The 21,688-nt window shown below is 36.8% G+C and overlaps 1 protein-coding gene across 1 annotated transcript in view; it reads right to left on the bottom strand.

Annotated features, from left to right (window-relative positions):
• Positions 1-21,688, bottom strand: part of ca16b (carbonic anhydrase XVI b) — an 82,982-nt gene that overhangs the window by 12,424 nt on the left and 48,870 nt on the right. The window contains exons 6-13 of the mRNA XM_059570595.1: positions 17,200-17,266; positions 15,987-16,144; positions 11,845-12,040; positions 8,398-8,582; positions 5,908-6,016; positions 5,761-5,810; positions 4,630-5,380; positions 2,649-2,787 (exon numbers count right to left, since the gene is read on the bottom strand). Of these exons, the coding sequence (XP_059426578.1) occupies positions 2,649-2,787; positions 4,630-5,380; positions 5,761-5,810; positions 5,908-6,016; positions 8,398-8,582; positions 11,845-12,040; positions 15,987-16,144; positions 17,200-17,266 (1,655 nt within the window). The remainder of the gene's footprint in view (positions 1-2,648; positions 2,788-4,629; positions 5,381-5,760; positions 5,811-5,907; positions 6,017-8,397; positions 8,583-11,844; positions 12,041-15,986; positions 16,145-17,199; positions 17,267-21,688) is intronic.

The following is a 21,688-nucleotide window of genomic DNA, read 5'->3' as shown; positions in this document are numbered from 1 at the left end:
CTCCTGCTACCTTGGGATCGATCTTTTAAAAATCTGTCTTTTATTTCATTTTCAGTGCACAAAAACAGACCCCCCCCCACCACACCAAACCCTCGTCGAAGACTGATTTTCATGAATTCCCATGAAGCATTTGTATAAGCATGCCCCTACCTGTACTTTATGCAGAGCAACGAGCAGATGCTAGTCATCCTTGGGAGGTGAGATAAAAAGAAAGAAAGATGCTCTGAATGTTCGCTGAGCTCTGATGAAGGAGGGGGGCTGGAGGACTGAGGAAAGAGGATGAGGGGGGACAGGAACCCTACACTAATGACCTTTTTATGATGGGGGATCTCTCATGTGTTTACAGATGTTAGACTAATGGTGAAGAAGGGCCCTTCAGTGAAGTTTTTAAACCCTGTGGTCTAATCCTTTAGAATGCAAAACAGGCGAGTGGTAAAGAGTAAATATTACCTCTTATCGCACCCCATCTGTGACTGCTTTAACTCATAGGCGATCTCATGCATACGTGTAGAAATGTACCATGGAGACGAGTGCAGCATCTTTGGTCTTTAATGGGGATCTGTGAGTCTGAGCAGATTGAAAGCCTCTGAGCCGTCCAGATGGAACCCTGCCTACATAAACCTCTCAGTAGCCTATCGCCTTGGCAACATCATAACTTCATTTTAAGCAAATAATAGCATACATTTTTTTTTCTTGAAATTTGACAGTGGTTATGTCTTGACGTTCTCGGAGGAGCAGTTGCATCTCATCACTTGTCTTCCCTCCACTCAATTAACAGATTGATTACCATGCAAACAGTCTTTCATTCACTTTAACTGTCACTGATCGACCTCTTATAAAACATCAAGTGCTCAAATCAAACTGTTCTTATCTTCTCCTTTCAAGTTGCATGATTTGTCGGCTGACGCAATTGCTTTGCAATTAGAAACTTGCAGGCAAAAATGTCAAAAATAGCCGTGCTTTATAAGGATGTGAGGTTGGTGCTGTTATTGTTAACTAAATCTAAAACCTTTAAAATCATTTCAGGTCATTAAATCTAGAACAATTAGATGAAAACTTTCCAATATTTCCCAATTTCATTCATGTTTAAAGGGACAGCGCATCCAAAATGAAAATTCTGTCATCTTTTATTAACCTTGATGTTGTTCCAAACCTTTATTGGTTCCTTTCTTTTCTTGAACACAAAAAAAAATTATTAGATTTAAAAAAATTAGATATTTAGAAAAATATTTGTAACTAAACAGTTGATGGTAGCCATTGACTTACATGTATTTTTCCATACTATGGAAGTTAATGGCTACGGTCATTCTTCATTTTTGGTTGAACCATCACTTGAACTAAAATTGCTAAAAATAATACCATCAAAGACTGATTTTGTAAGTCAAATAAAGCTGTATATAAATCTAATATTAGATGAAAAAATAAAAAAAATACCTGAAATAAACATTAAATTGTAGAACTAAAAAAAACTATATACCTAAAATAAAATAAATAAATAAATAATATACATTAAAAATATTAGATGAAAACATAAACTTAAAAAAAACTTAAATAAAAATTAGAAGTGTTGCTTTGGTGAAATAAATCATGCTATACCTGAAATAAATAAATTAAATTGTACTATTAAAAATGTTACCATTAATTGAAATTAAGCTAATAACAATAATAATATAAAAAATGTATATTACATTAAAAATTGAACTTAATACCTTAAATAAGAAATGAGAAATGTTGCTTTGGTGAAATAAATCATGATATACCTGAAATAAATAGGTTAAAGTTACAGTACTAAAATTACTAACATGAAAACTTTTCAACAATAATGACAATTTAAAAAGACAAAATAACTGAGAATATAAAAATAAGCTTATTCAAAATATCAATAAATACTATAATAATATATCAAGATTACTAAAAGTAATACAGAATATAAAACTGTAGACAAAAATAGCATTTAAGAATAATCTTATGTCATACCGACATTTTAAATATAACATTGCCTTTTAAATATTAATGTTTTAATGTAAGATTACTGTTTGTACTGTGTGTGTTCACATTTTAAATGATACGCTCAAAGAGTCAGCTTCACAGATTGGAGCACAGCTGGGTCCCTCCGAACAAGACTCATGGTCCCTAGGGGGCCCGCAACCTCTTAGCTCACATACAGACACAAGACTGAACAGGAGGATGGTGGTATTTGGCAGGAAGCTCCATAGGAGGATTTTTATTCGGTTACCATGGGGCTGAGAGCGGTCCAGGAGAGGGCGGGCAGATGGGGCTGGGACTCTCCAGGGAGCTGAGCCAGGTTTATAAAGGCCAGTAGATGGAGTAGAAAGAGGTAGATGAGGTGTGGATCCAGGGGTCAGAGCGACCTTACACTATCTACAAACCAGCCACAACCATGACCAGACGGATCTACTCCACAAAACATGTTGTCATGAATATTAATTAGGTGATGCATTCGTTCACAAAAGAACTAGGCGGATGAATGTAGAAGCTGTTACAAGATAAGGAAATTAGACTGACTCTAGATGCTATATTCTCAGTTCAGATCCCAATAAAGGTCCAAGATGATCTAAGACCAGTGTGCTGGTCAATAGCCGATTCCCCTCTTCCTTATGAACTATGGTTTTTCAACAGTGTCTTACCTCCAGTAGACCAGGACAGCCAGCAGCATGATCAGACAGAGCAGCGTGAGGGCAGAGACCACCATCAGGGGGATGATCCACTCCATCCGGCTGGATGGTGACACCGGGTCTCGGGTGACAGTGGAGATGCTGTTCCTCTCTGCATGATGGTCCAAGGAGACCACAGCAAGGTAACAAATACAAAAGGCAGAGTTTTAAACCGGTCTGTTTTGGTATAAATGCTTGCAATTGCATTCATGCATATTCAACAGCTACTTTTGTACAATGATCTTTCTTTGCAAAGCTTATTTCAACTATAAACTTGCATGTAACATAATATTTTACAATAATCCATATACAGCATTCTTTATTACATTATATAGAACTTTATATTCAGTTTTTGGTTATTTATATTGTATTACATTTATACATTTTATATTGTCATTTTGTTTTTATTATATATTGTTATTTAATTACATTTTAATATATATTTTAATACATTTTGAATAAACATTTATTTACATTATATAGAACTTTATATTCAGTTTCTGATTATTTATTATTACATTTATATAATGTACATTTTATAATGTCATTTTGTTTTTATTATATATTTTATTTATATATTTTAATGCAATTTTAATAAACATTTATTTCACAATAATTCTTACATACCCAACCATTCACAAGTTTGGGGTCGGTAAGATATTTTTTTAATCTCACCAAGCCTGCATTTATTAAATCCAAAATAAAAGAAGAACAGTAATATTGTGAAATATTATTACAATTTAAAATAACTGCTTTCTATTTTAATAGATTTTAAAATGTCATTTATTCCTGTGATAGCAAAGCTGAATTTGCAATGGACATTGCACCTGTTTTTAGTGTCACATGATCCTTAAGAAATCATTTAAAAAAGCTGATTCGGTGCTCAAGAAACATCTCTTATTATCAATGCCGAAAACAGTTGTTCTGATTCTTATTTTTATGGAAACCACAATAGTTGTTTTAGTTTTTTTTTTCCTCAAATAAAGAATAGCATTCATTTGAAATAGATTTTTTTGGTAGCAATGGAATTCTGTCACTTTAAATCAGTTTAAAGTATTTCATGTATTTCATTAAAAAAATATTTAAAAAATTCAACATGTATTTATACATTCTAACATATATTATATATATAAAGTACAGACCAAAAGTTTGGAAACATTACTATTTTTAATGTTTTGAAAGAAGTTTCTTCTGCACATCAAGCCTGCATTTATTTGATCAAAAATACAGAAAAAACAGTAATATTGTGAAATATTATTACAACTTAAAATAATAGTTTTCTATTTGAATATACATTAAAAAAAATATTTATTCCTGTGATGCAAAGCTGAATTTTCAGCATCATTACTCCAGCCTTCAGTGTCACATGTAACATCCAGTCTATCACATGAACATTTAGAAATCATTCTAATATTCTGATTTATTATGAGTGTTGGAAACAGTTCTGCTGTCTAATATATTTGATGAATAAAAGGTTAAAAAGAACTGCATTCATTCAAAAAAAAAAATTCGAATAATATATTCTAATAATATATTTTCTTTACTATCACTTTTTATCAATTTAACACATCCTTGCTGAATAAAAGTATTGATTTTATTTTAAAAAAAGAAAGAAAAAAAGTTACTGACCCCAAATTACTGACCAGTAGTGTATATTGTTATTACAAAATATTTATATTTTAAAAACATAGCTTCTTTTTTTTTTATTATTCATCAAAGTATCCTAAAAAAAGTATCACATGTTCTGAAAAAATATTAAGCCGCAGAACTGTTTCCAACTTTGATAATGAATCATCATATTAGAATGATTTCTAAACGATCATGTGATAATGATCCTAAAATTTCAGCTTTGCATCACAGAAATAAATGATAAATTAATTTTAATAGTACTGTCTTTTGTGTATATTATTGCTGATGCCTTGAGTTTTAGACTGCAAGTCTGTAGCTCACCTACCAGTGTGAATGAAGTATGGCCAGTGCGCCTTCTTTTCATTGGCGAGTTCGGTGGTCTCTGTCGAGCTGGAGGAAAGCTGCATGTCTACAGTGTCATTCTTTACCAGCCATGTTGGCTTTGATGAATCTTCACCAGAAGGCCTCTCTGTGGCACGAGGCACCTGCTCTTCCACTATTCTAGGGGCCAATGTGGAGTTCTCAGTGTTAACACCAGGCCTCTCTCCACCCCTCTCCCTGTGTTTTGAAGTTGGGACAGGGGCAGTTGGTTTTTGGGGCAGCCCTTTGTCCTGCTTTTTGTCCTTGACTGTCACATCTTTCCCCTTTTTTTTCTTCTCCTCTTCTCCCTGCTCCTCCTCCTCCTCCTCTTCTTCTTCTTCTTCTTTCTCTTTCTCCTCTCTTTCACTGTCTTCTTCCCGTTTGTTATTAGCTTCAATGCTGTCCTCAGAGGTCAGGATGCTGCTGTCAGATGGGGTGTTTTCAGATGGATGTTGAGTGGGCGTGGGGCCTGAGTTTGTAGAGTGGGTTGGCCAAAAGGATCCTGGGAGAGAAGAAATCACACTGCCACTGAAACCCAGTCCTGCCAACAGAGTGCTGGTCACTACAGATGCTACAGTGGCTTGTCCACCACTGGATGGAGGCCCCATTCCCGTAGCCATTGAGACAAAGGAAAAGGGAAGACCAGCGGATGTCCAGGTTGAGGAGCCCGAGCTTATAGGGGCCATGTCTGCAGAAGAGGCGGGGGAAACGGTGGGCTAAAACGGGGCAGAAGAAGAAGAGAAATACTCTTTTAGTCGATAACAATATTAGCGTCCACACTAACGCGTGATAACGCTTGATATTATAATCATGCACTGCAGTGCTGAAGCTCTTTAAAGCTGGGCAGATTCTGATTGGCTGTCAATGTTTTTGTTTTTTATTAGACAAAAATTTCAATGGACAAAAAGATGATGACAGCATTAATATTTTAGCTCATTTTCCAGTAACAGATTTTCAATGTATATATATCTGCTCAAAGTTTTTGGTTCATTTCTGCTATTCTTTAAAAAATTTAAACTATATATTCATTGTTGTTGTTATAATAATCATCCTTGGTGTGAACAGGCCTTTAGAAATGATTAAACCAGTAACCCACCATTCCAGTTTTTACAATCCTTGTGCCCTCGAATATCCTTGTGGTGTTTGCTAGAAAAATAAATCACACAGAATGAAAAAAAAAAGTTTGATAAATAGCAGCAGTAATCGATGAGTAATTGAGAAAGCCACTTAAAATGGGACAAACCTTTGAATAAAAGTGTTTGGCTGAAGTCACTGCGCTGGTCTCTCTGACACACAGCTTGCACTCTGAACAGATACAGGACATCTGGAGACACGTGTGTGATGACTGCCCTCTGCAGGAAACATATGACACACCTTACATATTAAGAACACATTGCATGCAACACATAGATGGCAAGAACAGAAACTGGATACCTTCAAAATAACTTATATAGCATTAATGTACAGTATGCACATTTTCAGTATGCAAGGTGGTACATTCATGCAAGTAACACGCAGATAAGTGCTAACATTTTTTGAAAGAAAATATTACTTTTATTTTTTAAATAAATTCAGATGGTCAATTTTCAATGCATATACTGTATATCTGCCTATATATCAATATATAGATGGCCTCCAATCTAACAGACACGGATGAAACTTCACAAGACTCCAATTTAGATTTTTTTAATGTATTCACCTGATCAAAATTAGGTCTAATTTATGCATTTCTGAATGTTGGACGCAGAGTGTCCCTTCAACAGCTACACACAAATCCAGAAACCTCATTACACAAACAGAGTGAGCGGATGTAAATCTGACAAGATCTTATTTTCCAAATCCAAAATGTCAAAGCAAATTTGACATCTGCCATTATTATTTGTAGAAATTTACACTTATTTATTGCAATGTCCTGCTCCGTCTTTCAGTGATCCCCAGTGTCCCAGAAATAGATTGATACTGATTTGAATTTCATATACTCAAAGTCGGTCTTGATTCGCTGGCACAACCTGTGACTGGGCTCAAAATTGAAATAAAAATGTAAATGTAGAGGCAAAAAAAAGATGAGGGAGTCATGATGGGATGTAGAGTGAAAGAAAGTAATTGGACTTTAACCATGGCAGTTATATCCCTCAACTAAATCCAAATCTAATTTGACCGTGGCTAAAAAAGACTGACAGCGCTCATCAGAAAAAGTTCCTTCAACTGGCTGGACACTGTCTTGTTGTCATGGATACGGTGTGTGTAAGAACACTCCAATAAGGTGACTGACAGACATGGGTGTAAGTCATTCATTAGACTCTAGGGAAGAAAGACAAAATGATGTCCAAGTCCATCAAATCAATGAGAGCAGTCCATCCATCAGAATTACGAGGGAATGCTGGGGTCCAGAAGACAAGGCTCTGGCAACAGGGTCTGACATCATGCTCAAGTGGCTGTATCAAGGGTAAAATTTATAGATATTTTCAAATGTTCAAATTCAGTTCATTAGTTGGCTCATGATACCAATCGGGCCACCCTGCCGTCCTCACATCTGTCCCATGCAACAGTGTTTTAGGTCTTATTAATCTCTTTCATTCCAGATTACTCCCGACAAGTCTGGGGACTTCACCATGTCTCGAGATCCTGGATTTGTAATAGCGGAGGTGTTCCATTACATCCTACACTCCTGTCTAGCTCAAGAGTCTTCATCATTGCGTCTGTGACCACTAAAGAGTCCAATGTAGTACTGCAATTTATATTTTTTCCAATTTATTTGGGTTGCCAATACAAAAATACATGCATGGAATTTTTGTTTTGAATATTAGTTATTTTCAACTTAAAATAAAAGACATTAAAATAAATTCATAAAACTTAAAATGACATATTTTAAATGTGCACATTGTATTATACCCATATTTAATATATAAAGTCTCTCCTGCTCACCATGGATGCATTTATTTGTTCAAAAATACAGTAAAACAGATTAAAATTATTTAAATATTGCTTTAAATGATTTTTTTCTTTATTATTATTATTTTTATTTATATATATATATATATATATATATATATATATATATATATATATATATCAAAATGTAATTTATTCCAGGGATGGCAGAGCTGAATCATTACTCCAGTCTTTAGTGTCACATCTTATATGCTGATTTGCTGCTCAAAAAACATTTCTTATTATTATCAATGTTGAAAACAGCCGTGTTGCTTGCTTAATTTTTTTATGGAAACAATGATACATTTTTGAACAGAACTCTTTTGTAACAAATATCTTTACTTTTTACTTTGTTGCTCAATTGGTAGAGCATTGCGTTAGCAGCGCAAGGTTGTGGGTTCGATTCCCAGGGAGCACGTTAGGTAAAAAATGTTAGCTTGAATGCACTGTAAGTCGCTTTGGATAAAAGCATCTGCTAAATGCATAGATTTAATTTAATTTTAATTAAAAAAAAGTCTCACTAACCCCAAATGTTTTGAACAGTAGCAAATAATACACTAATATGAACTAAATCCATGTTATTAACACTCAATATTTAATAGAGACTCATCTTTATCGACCAACCGTTGATGGTCTACCAGTTTTTATGCCACTTGTGCCTTCAGCCTAATGCAGCCTCAGCACAGTGATTGAATACATGGATGAGATGAAACCAGGACTAGAATAATTTTGGCTGAGGGAATGAGGATTGCGGTGGTTGACACTTTTAATGTGCTCTGCCTTTCATTGTGGGGAGCCTTACCGTGCTGTGTTCGCCGCTCTGCGTGAAGGTCTTCTCAAAAGGCATTTCATCCTTTACCCAGCTGTAGGAGACAAGGAAGCCCACTATAGGCGGGTGGTAGACAGATGACGGTCTGTCCCAGGTCAACACAAGAGCAGATCTGTTCAGAAGGTGGACCTTCATGTTGTCAGGGATGCTGCTGCAGACTGGATGGAGAGAGGAGAAGCAGAGAGATGAGATTAGACTGATAAAAAACAAGGAGGAAGAAGGTACAGTTGTTCTCATTTGATTAGAGATGTGTGACTGGAGATAAACGGGTGGAATTATGGCTCTACGGCAGTAGGAGCAGAGCCAGATTTCAGCCGCACAGGTCTATGACTGCAGCCCCCAGGTGAAGCTAAATCTTTTATTGCTGTCTGACTCACCAAAGCGTTCTCAATAGAAGCAGCTTCAAAGTGGAAAATAATACATGAGTTCATCTCAATCTGCCTCCAGGCTTTCAAACAGCCTTGCAGTGAGCACACGCATGCGTGGCTGTGGCTGCATGCGCTACTGTGGACACCGTAGGAAGTCTTAGTGTGTGTGTGTGTGCGTGTGTAATTCTCAGTGGTGGAAGAAGCACACCATTCATGCACGTCAGTTGAAATGCAGATACAATGATGAAAGATTAATGCAGTAAAAGTACACTTGCATTCAAAAGTTTGGGGCCGGAAAGATTTTATTTTTTATGTTCTTGAAAGAACTCTCTTGTGCTCACAGAGGCTGCATTTATTTGATCAATATACAGTACACACAGTAATATTTGAAAATAATATTACATGTTGAAATAGCTGTTTTCTATTTTAACAATTTAAACTACAATTTATGCATGTGATGGAAAAGCTGAAATTTTAGCAGCCACTGTAATCTAATTTGTTGCTCAAGAAATATTTCTTATTATTATCAATGTGAGAACAGCTGAAAGCAGTGTCGTTTAATATTTTTGTGGAAAACTGCTTTATTTTTAACAGAAAGTTAAAAGAAGAACAGCATTTATTTAAAACAGAAATCTTTTGTAACATACATTTTTGCTGTCACTTTTGATTAATTTAATGCATCCTTGCTGAATAATATTATTCATTTTTCAAAAAAGTAACTTTCAGACAGTAGTGTAAGAGTACTGCCTTTACATATCTACTTGAATATATATATATATATATATATATATATATATATATATATTATCACACACACACAAAAACACATCTCATCATGTTGATTCAATGGCTATTCAACTTCCTTGTTACACAGACCTCATTGTTGGCACTTTTTTGATGACACAGACAAACAAACATGAACTAGGTTAGTTCTGCAGCTAAAAATAATCTTTACCAAATGTGTCCTGATCAGGCTTTTTATCAGGTTTTAGCTATTCAGCCCCACAAAATGTGACACTGCTGTGTGATGTGATGCAATCACAGCCAATCAGAATAGATTTAAAATGATGCAGGCCAGATCTGAACCAGCGGCACCCACCAAGATTACCTGGAGTGCATGCATCAATGTAACTCATGCTTTTCCTATTAACCTGATAAACTGTAAAAGTTGTTTTTAATAAGGACTACAGAAGCCCTGAAAAGGCGAACAGACATAATTGCACGATTGACGTCACTTATCACACAAATCATTTGGTGGGACGTGTTTTTGTCAAGCTGGGCGGACCGCATAAGTGGCGCTTGATAAGGTCATTGTGCCGAAAGCCTCTACCCTTAATGTTTGTGTATCAGCATTAGCGACCTGTCAACAAGCCTGTGATAAACACGTCTGTGAAACGAGAGGCAGATCGCAAGAACACAAGAAGTGAAACGAGGAAGAGGGGGTGATTAGTGAAAGGGCATCTGTGTGGAAGTCGGCCTCGAGAGCTCTGTTAGCACGGGTGACTCAGCGAGAGCCTATTATTTTCATCAGTTCAATCATCAGCATGCTAATGACTGTCCGGCAGAGATAACAAGGTTTCTGATGATTCAAACTGACTCTATTCTCATGGCGGTTCTTTGGGTTATGTAGTCAACAAGCTAAGATGTCAGCACTGGCTGTAGCGCAAGTAAAGCTTTTTTTGCTTGACAGGTATAGCACTTTCTACAATTAGAGTACAAAATTGAGTTTGGAATGATTTAAAATGAACTATTTATTATTTAAAAATAGTCAGTAAAATGACATGTTTGCCCTCCAGAAAATGTAATAATTATGTGTTCTACATTTGTAATATTTTGTATAAGTTTTATATGAGCTATGTATCTTTTTACAACCCAGTTAGCTAAATACACATAATTAAAACCCCAGAATCTGTGTGCTATTGTTTTTTAATCTGAATTTACACATCAAATGGAATTTTAAATTAATAAATTAATATTTGTTTGAAGTTACTGATAAATTTCATATAAATAAATAACAAATATGTTAGCTTTAGCAACAGGGTTGAATGATTGAGCTAGAAAAGGCAATAATTTGCCAAATTTGGGTAAAAATTAAGACATTGGTTTATCAGTAACTACAAAGCAAAATGTAATTAAAATTATTTTCAACTATTTAAACTGTTGTTTATATATATATATATATATATATATATATATATATATATATATATATATATATATATATATATATATATATATATATATGATATATATATATATATATGGTATATATTATATATAAATAATTAAATAAATAATTTTATAGTTATTGATAAAGTTAAATAAGATCATATCAAACTAAGCTGAGCATATCTAAGAAATTATCACAGCAAAAACATCATATTTGATGTAAAAAGAGTACTGTACTCAAGGCAAACGCCATGGAAGAAAGCATTTAAAAAAAAAAAAAAAAAAAACACTAAGATAAAAAGACGTATTATTGCAAAGGGTTTTCATAAGCGCTTGTCTAGAAAATGGCAGAACTGCTGTTTGGCCACACAGTGTTCGTTTGTACGAGTTTATTTTTAGAGGGAATATTAATGATGATTATTCCGCCTTTCGGCTGTGTTGCATCACTCCCGACTTCCTCACAACCAATAGCAATCAATTCCCTCAGCCGGAGAGGTAAACAACGCTATCATTAACGCACACAGTACAGCGTCCCCCAGTTTCTGGCTGGGCTTGGAGCGCTGCGCTGCTGTAGTCACTGCATTAATAAATCCTATTTATTCAGTCTGTCTCAAGAGCAATGGATATCCCAAAAACAACCAGCTTTGCACTTTATGCATGAAACAAATGAGAAAAAACCCTAACAAGACGTCTATGAAGTACAAAACCGAACTACAGTTTTATCCAATGGAAATAAGCACAGTTCCAGTGGTAAATGTACAGATGTTTCATTCATAAAGATGGTTTCCTGAAATAGGATCCTTTTGAAGGCTGTGATGTCTCTTACTTAAAGATTAAAAGCATGCATCCTTCTTTCTTCATTGGCCAGTTCAGGCCATCATACCTCGAGAAGTTTCTGAGTCTGCAGCGCTGGCCATGCTGTCTGTCATGAGGTCTGGCATCCAAGCGTCCATCAGAGCCGATCTGAAGATCTGGCGGCTGTCGAGATCTTGAGTGGGCCGATGGTTATTCCTCAGGTAATCCACAGACTTGACATGATCCTGCTGCTCTGTGGTGAAGATGGAGAAGAACGCCTCCAGCTACAGCCAAAGAGAGAGAAAGAGAGGGAGAAAGACATAGAACAACATTATCCACAAGTTTAATCCTTATTATCGGTTTCATTTCATAATTTTTAGGTTGGCTTTCCAAGAGAATGTATGAAATTCTTTTCAGAAGTGCGTGCTGGGTATGACTTTTTATTGGCTTTACTCTACGTTATGTGGAATAAAGGCCCCGATATACTTCAAATGAAGTTAATTTTCGTTCTTCGTCTCGGGGCAAAAAGAAGTTCAAAAAGGCTGAGTGACGGTATACCGTTAATGAACTTTCCAACACCCCTGCAATGCTGGAGGCGGGGTGTGGATTAATGTAAACCTGTGTCACGACGCTCGCGCCTATCCCCTAAACAAAACAATGATAAAATGAAGAAGTGTAGGCAATCTAGGTGTGAGACGGACCCCAATGGTCAGAATATTACAGACAAAAGAGTAATGATTAGCAGTAGTTCTGTCAAGTATCATGTTTGCAATACAAAAGAACCATAATCAGTCCTTTACTGGAAGTGTGAATGTCTTATAGTCTGAAAACTTTAGCATGATGTGGAAATATGTTTTTGTTTTTCAGTTTGTTACTTTATTTTATTAGTGTGCATTTATTTTATTAAACTGGATAAATTGTTACACCTTTTTATATTTTATGTGGTGTCAAGATTTAATTTTGATAAAACAAAGGTTTATTATTGTATATTCGTTTTGGCATTTCACTTACTGTATACCCTTTACATTTGCTTTACATTTGCAGTTTCAAACTGCCAAAACGAACTCAAAATGAACTTTCTTTTCGGCCTGATTTTGTTCGAAATGACATCATATCAGTTCGTTCTTCAAATTCGTTTCAAGTATACTTGTACTATTATACTATTACTACTATCAACATCAAAATGATTTGCATTACTTAACAATATTATGCAATTGAGTAAATAATGAAAAGAATATCTGTATTTTTATTATACATAATTAAAATAACAATAATATATTATTATTTTTAACGGAATTAATAATACAATATATTATTATATTTTTTTATAAGATATAATTAGTTAATTTAATATATTATTTATAAATTATTATTTAAATGACCATTATTAATTAGTATTATAAATAAATAAAACAAAACAAACAAGCACAAATAAATAAATAAATAACACTAAAACTGGGCAATACTGATATGGTATTATGGTATATGAGTTACAAATATGTGACCATGGACCACAAAACCAGTCATAAGTGGCATGGGTATATGTGTAGCAATAGCCAATAATACATTGTATGGGTCAAAATGATAGATTTTCCTCTTATGACAAAAAAATTAGCAGGGTATTAAGTAAAAAATCATGTTCCATGAAGACATTTTATATATTTCCTATTGTAAATATATCAAAACCAAATTTTTGTTTAGTAATATGCATTGCTAAAAACTTAATTTGGACAACTTTAAAAGTGATTTTCTCAATATTTAGATTTTTTGCACCTTCAGATTCCAGATTTTCAAATAGTTGTATCTCGGCCAAATATTGTCCTATCCTAACAAACCATACATCAATGGAAAGCTTATTTATTCAGTATATATCTCCCTTTAAATTGACACTTGCAACTGGTTTTGTGGCCCAGGGTCACATATATTGTGCATCCTTAGATCAGCAGCACTTCATTATATACAATGTAATCAGTGTTGGGGAGTAACTAGTTACATGTCACGGCGTTACGTAATTTAATTACAAAATTATTGTAACTGTAATTAGTTACAGTTACTACGAAAAAATGAGTAATTAAATTACAGTTACTTATGAAATTTTTTACGATTACAAAGGGGATTACATTTGAATATTTACACACATCCACATACAGATTTAACTGATTTCTTTCCCAAACTGCACTGACTATTCTGAGACATACCGCCCTAATAATTTCCAGGATGCGGAAACACAGTCTGGTTCGTAGAATCCAGTCATAAAAATGAAATGTCTAACGCGGATGGAATATGCCACATTTTGGATGACTAAATCAAAAGTAGGTCAGTACACTTGAATCAAAACATGACATGGACTAGTGTCTGTGAATATAAAGCCCCAAAAATGCAATATATGACTTGAACATTCTGCGTGTCTGTGGAAATCAGGCGCGGACTGGACACCGGGAGAACCGGGACAATTCCCGGTGGGCCGATTTTGCCCCACTATTTAATATCATTATTGTATAATTGCCTGCCGAATGTACTAAAGCGATCATTTGCGAATCCGCCATTTGATAATTAAATCTCTAATAAGTCATGAATTGATAGTCATGACTCGCGCGCTCTCCGCGCCTCCGCCAAACGGTTTGGATCAGACTCAGAGTAATCAATGCGAGAGAGAGAGAGAGAGAATACAGTGGACTGCTGGAGCAGAGAAGCAGAACTACTGTTCAGGGTTTCAGGTCAGTTTCATCTGTAAAGATGCTTTTTTTGTCTTTGTTTTTTTATTTATTTAATCAAGCAGCAGCACGTTGCTCATCAGTCATCACTCAAAATACTATATAAAGGACATCATTATTATCTGTTTTAATGTTACAGTAGTAATTTAGCTGAAAAAAAAATCAGATTTTTTTTATAGGTTTAGGGGGAGCTACGACAGACAACAACACAACCCTTACGAAAATTAACATTTTAATATTTAACTATAAATCCAGAGAAAATGGTTACTATTGTTTAACTGTGATAACCAAAAATGTAAAATTATTTTACAAATGTATTAATTTAAAAATAAATACAAATCCATTTGCAAAACAAAAAACAAGGTTATTTTACTTTTATATAGGCTAATAAAAGCATGGTAATTTTTTGTAAGGGAAAAACATGACTCGTATACAGTATTAGGATTTTTCTATAAAGATATTGTAGTATTGTAGAGTATTGTATTGTAAAGTATAGTTTTGTTCAATCTTGAGTATTAAAGGCATGAGAGAGATGGATAACAGGGCAAAATAAAGAGACTGAAGAGAAAAATGGAAGTGAAGGTGCAGTTCAAGAGAGAACTTTTAATTATTTTGCATGTCCCCAAATTAAAGATTTAAACCTTTTTTTATGTCAGGTCCATACAAAAAATAGTTTTGTCCATGAATTTGTTTGTATGAGTTTGAATTTTCCAGTCTGAATTTTTTTCCCAGTTTGCCCCTCCTGTAAATTAATGGCAAAGACATAGTTTCATTTACTACATAGGACTACTGAAGCTCGCAGTGTTTTCAACCTCTGCTGCCTCAATATAGGAGTACACGAGCACATAAACATAATTTCTAGAACTGCTTTGTCACTTCATGTGCATTTTACTTATTTTGAGAAAACTTTCATCATATACAAAGAGACAGCAGTTTCAAAAAAACACCAATGTTTCAGGAGTTTATTACACAGAATACGTCACATGCTTATTAGATAAATGTATTTAAGTTGATGTATATGCTTTTATTTATTATTCTTTAATTTTCACAAATTTAGAAAAGTAATCAAAAAGTACTCAAAAGTAATTAGTTACATTACTTTAATAAAGTAATTGAAAAAGTTACACTACTATTACATTTTAAACAGGGTAACTTGTAATCTGTAACCTATTACATTTCCAAAGTAACCTTCCCAACACTGAATGTAATGATACTATATATCTACAACACACATATACATACACATGCATTAATTTATTTAGTAAATCTTCTCTTTCTCATTTCTGCGTCCCATTTCCAGGAAAATTTGGGCTCACAGCAGATGAGTCACACTGCTAGTGTTATATTGTCTGTATGTGTTTGTGTGCTTGCTTGCAGATGGTAAGAATATGACACAGGAGAATGAACGCAGACCAATTTCAAGCATAGCGCACACAGCTGGAGGTAATACATGATCATATGAATGTAAAGTGCATGTAGGCATGATGTGTGTGTGTGTGTTTGTGTATTTGCGAACCTGGTGGTAGGACAGGTAAACAGGCTGACTGAAGATGATCCACTCTACGACTTTACTGCAGGGAGGTGTCGTTAGCGAGCCGGTGTAGCGGTAATAACTTCCCAAGGATGATGGCAATAGATCTCTCAGTATGAATGGAGCAAGGTTTGTTTCCTTCTCTGTTAAATAAAAGACACAGAATAAACGCTCCAAGACTAAAGGAGATATTATGACACGTGACTGAAGCACTATGAGGCAGCAAGATGTGATGCACACGTGGCACATACACAGGTTTTGGTGACATTTTATTATCTTATTGTTAGATCTTCTGGCATTTAGAAATAAAAGCATCTGCCCAGCTTTCTCTTTATTTCCAGACTGTAACTGGGTGGGCCAAGTTTCTGAACAACAGATGCAGTGATTGCATGTTTATAAATTTTTAGGACCTTGGAGAGAGTTTTGATTACATTTACAATTACATTACTGTTGAAAAGTTTGGGCTCAGTAAGAAAAAAAACACACACACAAAAAAAACTTTTATTCAGCAAAAATGCATGGAATTGCTCAAAAAGAGACAGTCAATGCCTTTAGAATGTTAGAGAGAAAAACATTTTCTTTAAAATCAATGCTATTCTTTTGAACTTTCTTTTCACCAAAAAACCTGTAAAACATATAATGGTTTCTACATAAATATTAAGCAGCAAGGCTGTTTTTAGCACTGATAATAGCTATAGAAATATTTATTGAGCAGCAAATCAGCATATTATTAGAATGATTTCTGAAAAATGATGTGATGCTGAAGACCTGAGAAATGATGCTGAAAATTCAGCTTTGTATAGTGGGAATAAACTACATTGTAAAACATTTTAAAAACAGAAAACATATTTTAAATTGCAATAATATTTCACAATATTAGTGTTTTTGCAGTCTTTTTTCAAATAAAAAATACATTAAAAAAACACCGGCCCCAAATATTTGATAGTAATTGTTTTCATAGTAATTAACTTAGAACCAATATGCTGTTCTGAGGAAGCAATATTGCAACACTTTGACATTTTAATCTTTAAAAAGCCATATAGCTAACATAATAACTGTATTTACAGCAAAAAAAAAACTTGTTTGTGTTAAGGCTTAGGTGATTGGTTTTTATTATTTATTACATTTATATATTTTTATTTCATTTTATTATATTATAATTGTGCACTCTGAAAGCTGTTCATATGGCAGCATTTACCATGATGGACTACCCGTTTGAGACCTGTGATGATGGGCTCAGCTGCAATGTTGTCTTTTTTCGCCACCTAGACAAAAAAAAAAAACACAGAAAAACACGGCATGAAATTAGCGATGATTCTGTTTCTCCATGTTAAAGAAACAAAAAGAATGGGCTGCATTTAAATCCTGCTATTATCGAACACAAGTTTCCCATGTTCTCTGCTTATGCAACATTAAAAACTAGAGCACGCTGACATAAGCACCTTTTATTCAGGTTGATGGAGAAGCTCATTCAGGTCAGAGATGAAATATACTCACTTATGCTCTCTGAGGATTCATTTGGTTGAACTAGGTGGCAATAAAATAGCCCAAGGGAACCACCAATACAGGAGCTCCACATCGATTAACTATATAAAACCCACAGGAACGGACATGTCACACTCCACATGACACCATTCATCTAAACGCTAATAGCGGGAAGCCATAACACTGTCGCATGTGGGCGAAAGAGTTTAAGTCCGCCGACGTAGGTTATTCTTTCACCTGTTGACAATGGATAAACATAGGACACACCTGCGTTCCACTTTCAGTGTGAAGAATAGGCCTGTCACATTAGTTAAAGTGTGTAAAAACCTACTGTATGCGAGGGTGCAAAGCATGTTGTGAATGAAGGGGAATGAATGCGGTGCCGCGCTGCAAAAATGCTTATGTTATTTTCACGGATCATCACGCTGACCCATTAAGCCAGTTTTCTCTATACATTCATATAACATCCATGAATACTGAGGCTGTGCACCACAAATCTTCCTTTTTGGCTTGACTCATTAAGAAAAGCATGGAAAATGTGCTATTTTCACCCTTGATAAGAACATTTGTCACAGTTGAAAAATAAGTAAAAATAAACAAGAAAGAATGCTGGTAGGAGCATTATGGTATATGTGACCCTGGACCACAAAACCAGTCATAAGGGTCCGTTTTTCTAAATAGAGATTTATATATCTTCCGAAAGCTGAATGAATAAGCCCATTGATGTATGGTTTGTTAGGATAGGACAATATTTGGCAGAAATACAATTATTTGAACATCTGGAATCTGAGAGTGCAAAAAACAAAAAAATCGAAATATTGAGAAAATCACCTTTAAAGTTGTCCAAATGAAGTTTTTAGCAATACATATTACTAAACAAAATTTAAATATTTACAATAGAAAATGTACAAAATATCTTCATGGAACATGATCTTTACTTAAATTTTGGCATAAAACAAAAAATCTATAATTCTGACCCATACAATGTAGTTGTCACGGCTTATGCTGCTGGAAGGAACACGGAGCCGAGGGATAAACGAAACAAGGATTTATTAAATAAAACATAAACAAGGTAAGTCGTAAATAACAGGTGGCAAGAGGCAAGTAACAGGTGACAAGTAGACAAGTTGACATTTAGACGAGTAGACCCGACAAAACAGAACTGAAAGGACAAGGCTTTTATAGAAGGGATAATTGGGGAAACACAGGTGGATGGCATGACTAAATTAACAGGGACATGGAACACATGGGGAAATGACTAGACACACCTGGGAACTAATCAAAACCACACACGGAAGACAGAAACTGGGTCACAGGGGAAAAAACACACAAAATAAGTCCAGGTGTGTGACAGTACTCCCCCCTCCCGGTAGGTGCGTCCTCGCACCGTAGAAACAACAAAGGGAGGCGTGGGTGGGAACTTGGGAGGAGGTTCCGGTGGAGGACAGCCTCCCAGGAGGGGGCCAGCAGACAGGGACCACAGAGGAAGAAGCCAGGGAGGAGATGACGGAGGGAGGAGCCAGGGAGGAGACAGGAAGGATGTGAAGCAGGAGGTACCCAGCAGGACCCAGGCCACAGCCATAACGGCCCAAGGTGGGGCCGACGGTGGAAGGAGCCATGGAGGAGGAATGGTCACTGACTCCAGGGACTCGACCCACGGCAACGGAGCAAGTGGAGGAGGAGCCCGAGGCGGAGACGGAGAGCTAGGGTGACGGGGAGGAGCCGGAGGTCCTAGGCGGAACAGATGGCTCTGGTGACTGACGCGGCGATGTGGATCCGGAAGGCCGCGGTGAGGCCAGAGTGACCGAGGACTGAGGTGTAGCCGAGGGGATGAAGGAGCCTGACGGAGCCGGAGGGACGGAGGGATGAGGCGAAGCCGGAGGAGTGGAGTCCCGAGGCATAGGATGGACGACGCCAGACCAAGGCGGAGCCGGAGGGACGAGGGAGCCAGGCAGAGCCTGCGGACTGCCGGGCCACGGCGGAGAGGAAGGAGCTAGGAGCCATGGTGGAGCCGACGGGTCAACGGGCCGAGGCGGAGTCCAGGCCTCAGAGGCTGGAGGCGGAGGTGAGGGAGACGCCGACCAAGGCGTCGCTGGAGGATGGCGGTCCCGCTGAGCTCGCACCACAATGATGGTAGGCTGAGGGCGAGCAGAGGGGCAGCCAGACGACAGCGGAGGAGGAGGCAGGAGTGGGTGGGAGGGTGGGAATTTTGGAGGAGCAGGCATTGGAGTAAGCTCTGGGGCTGGAGCCCTTCCTGGGCTTAACGGAGGATCAGGAGCCCGTCCTGGGCTTAACGGAGGATCAGGAGCCCGTCCTGGGCTTAACGGGGGTTCAGGAGCCCGTCCTGGGCTTAACAGAGGATCAGGAGCCCATCCTGGGCTTACAGGAGGATCAGGAGCCCGTCCTGGGCTTAACGGAAAATCAGGAGCCCTTCCTGGGCTTAACAGAGGATCTGGCATAGGTGAATTGGAACCCCCCTCATTTTGACCCATTTGGCGCTCCATATTTTGCTCCCTCGTGGTGGGCAGTGTCGCCGGCTCTCGCACCTGGTCTGACGGGATGCTCTCTGGCTCTCCGTCATCGGTGGGCTCGGGCTTATGCCTCGTACCGTGGGGAGATTGTAGGCTGGGCTCTGGGTCCAGAGTGGACCTGGCGAGATCCTCCATTGGGCCGACCGTGAGAGGTGACCCATTTCTCACCAGATTCCACTCTATAAATGCGGCGAAATCCTCCCGAGGACCATCTTCGGGCGACAACGCTCTGCACCTAGGGTTCAGGCTGGCGTGATAAAAGGTGCAGAGCGCGTGGTCCGGGTAGCTGGTGGCATTAGCTAGCCAGAGAAACCGTCTGGTATGGTCCTCGAGAGACAGTCCCTCCTGCTCCAGCAGGAGGAGGAGGTATTCGGGGCGATAGAGGGGATCCATGACACACTACGGAAACAAAAAGACTGTGAAAAAACGGAAAACAAAACGGAGGGAAAACACGCAGTTTTTAACTTCTTTTTTGGTCGGGTCTTCTGTCACGGCTTATGCTGCTGGAAGGAACACGGAGCCGAGGGATAAACGAAACAAGGATTTATTAAATAAAACATAAACAAGGTAAGTCGTAAATAACAGGAGGCAAGTGGCAAGTAACAGGTGACAAGTAGACAAGTTGACATTTAGACGAGTAGACCCGACAAAACAGAACTGAAAGGACAAGGCTTTTATAGAAGGGATAATTGGGGAAACACAGGTGGATGGCATGACTAAATTAACAGGGACATGGAACACATGGGGAAATGACTAGACACACCTGGGAACTAATCAAAACCACACACGGAAGACAGAAACTGGGTCACAGGGGAAAAAACACACAAAATAAGTCCAGGTGTGTGACAGTAGTTTTGGCTATTGCTACAAATATACTATACCCCAGCGACTTAAGACTGGTTTTGTGGTCCAGGGTCACATATGTGTTTTCTCTGTATGTCCCTTTCTTCAACTTGTCCCTCAGTAAAAACAAACAAAAAATGTTCGTAGTAATGCAATTACAATGGCATTTCTACAAAAGCAGAAATATTAATCTGGCAGTTGCATTTAATTACTCATCATTATTTTTCTACACTACCATTCCAATGTTTGGGGTCAGTAATATACAATAAATTAATACTTTATTCACATTAAATTGTGACAAAGATTTATTTTTCATATAAATGCTGTTCATCTGAGCTACTGTATCTATTTATCAGTAAATTCCGAAATGCATCCCGGTTTCCACAAAAATCAGTTTACAACATTGACTATTATAATAAATGTTTCTTAAGAACCAAATCTTATCATATTAGAATGATTTAGGATCATGTGAAACTAAAGACTGAGGTAATGATCCTGAAAGTTCAGTTTTGCATCACAGGAATAAATAAAATTTAAAAACATATTAACATAGAAACCAGTTATTTAACATTGTAATAATATCTCACAATATTACCGATTTTACTGTATTTTTGCTTAAATGAATGCAACTTTGGTAAGCACAACAACAACAAGTGTGTTATATTAGCTTTAAAGTTGTCTAAATCATCCTTTCAGTGGTCAGACTACTTTTCTAGAGGATAAATATCTGATTATGCATGACCAGATGGAAAACAAAAAATAAAGTCTGCAGATTTTCCACAAAAAACTGCAGACTTTGTTTTGCTTTCCCATCTGGGCCTGCATAAT

The sequence above is a fragment of the Carassius carassius genome, chromosome 17 (assembly GCF_963082965.1).
Source record: "Carassius carassius chromosome 17, fCarCar2.1, whole genome shotgun sequence".
NCBI lineage: Eukaryota > Metazoa > Chordata > Actinopteri > Cypriniformes > Cyprinidae > Carassius > Carassius carassius.
The sequence above is the reverse complement of the archived record's forward strand: the minus strand, read 5'-3'. Positions and strand labels throughout refer to the sequence as shown.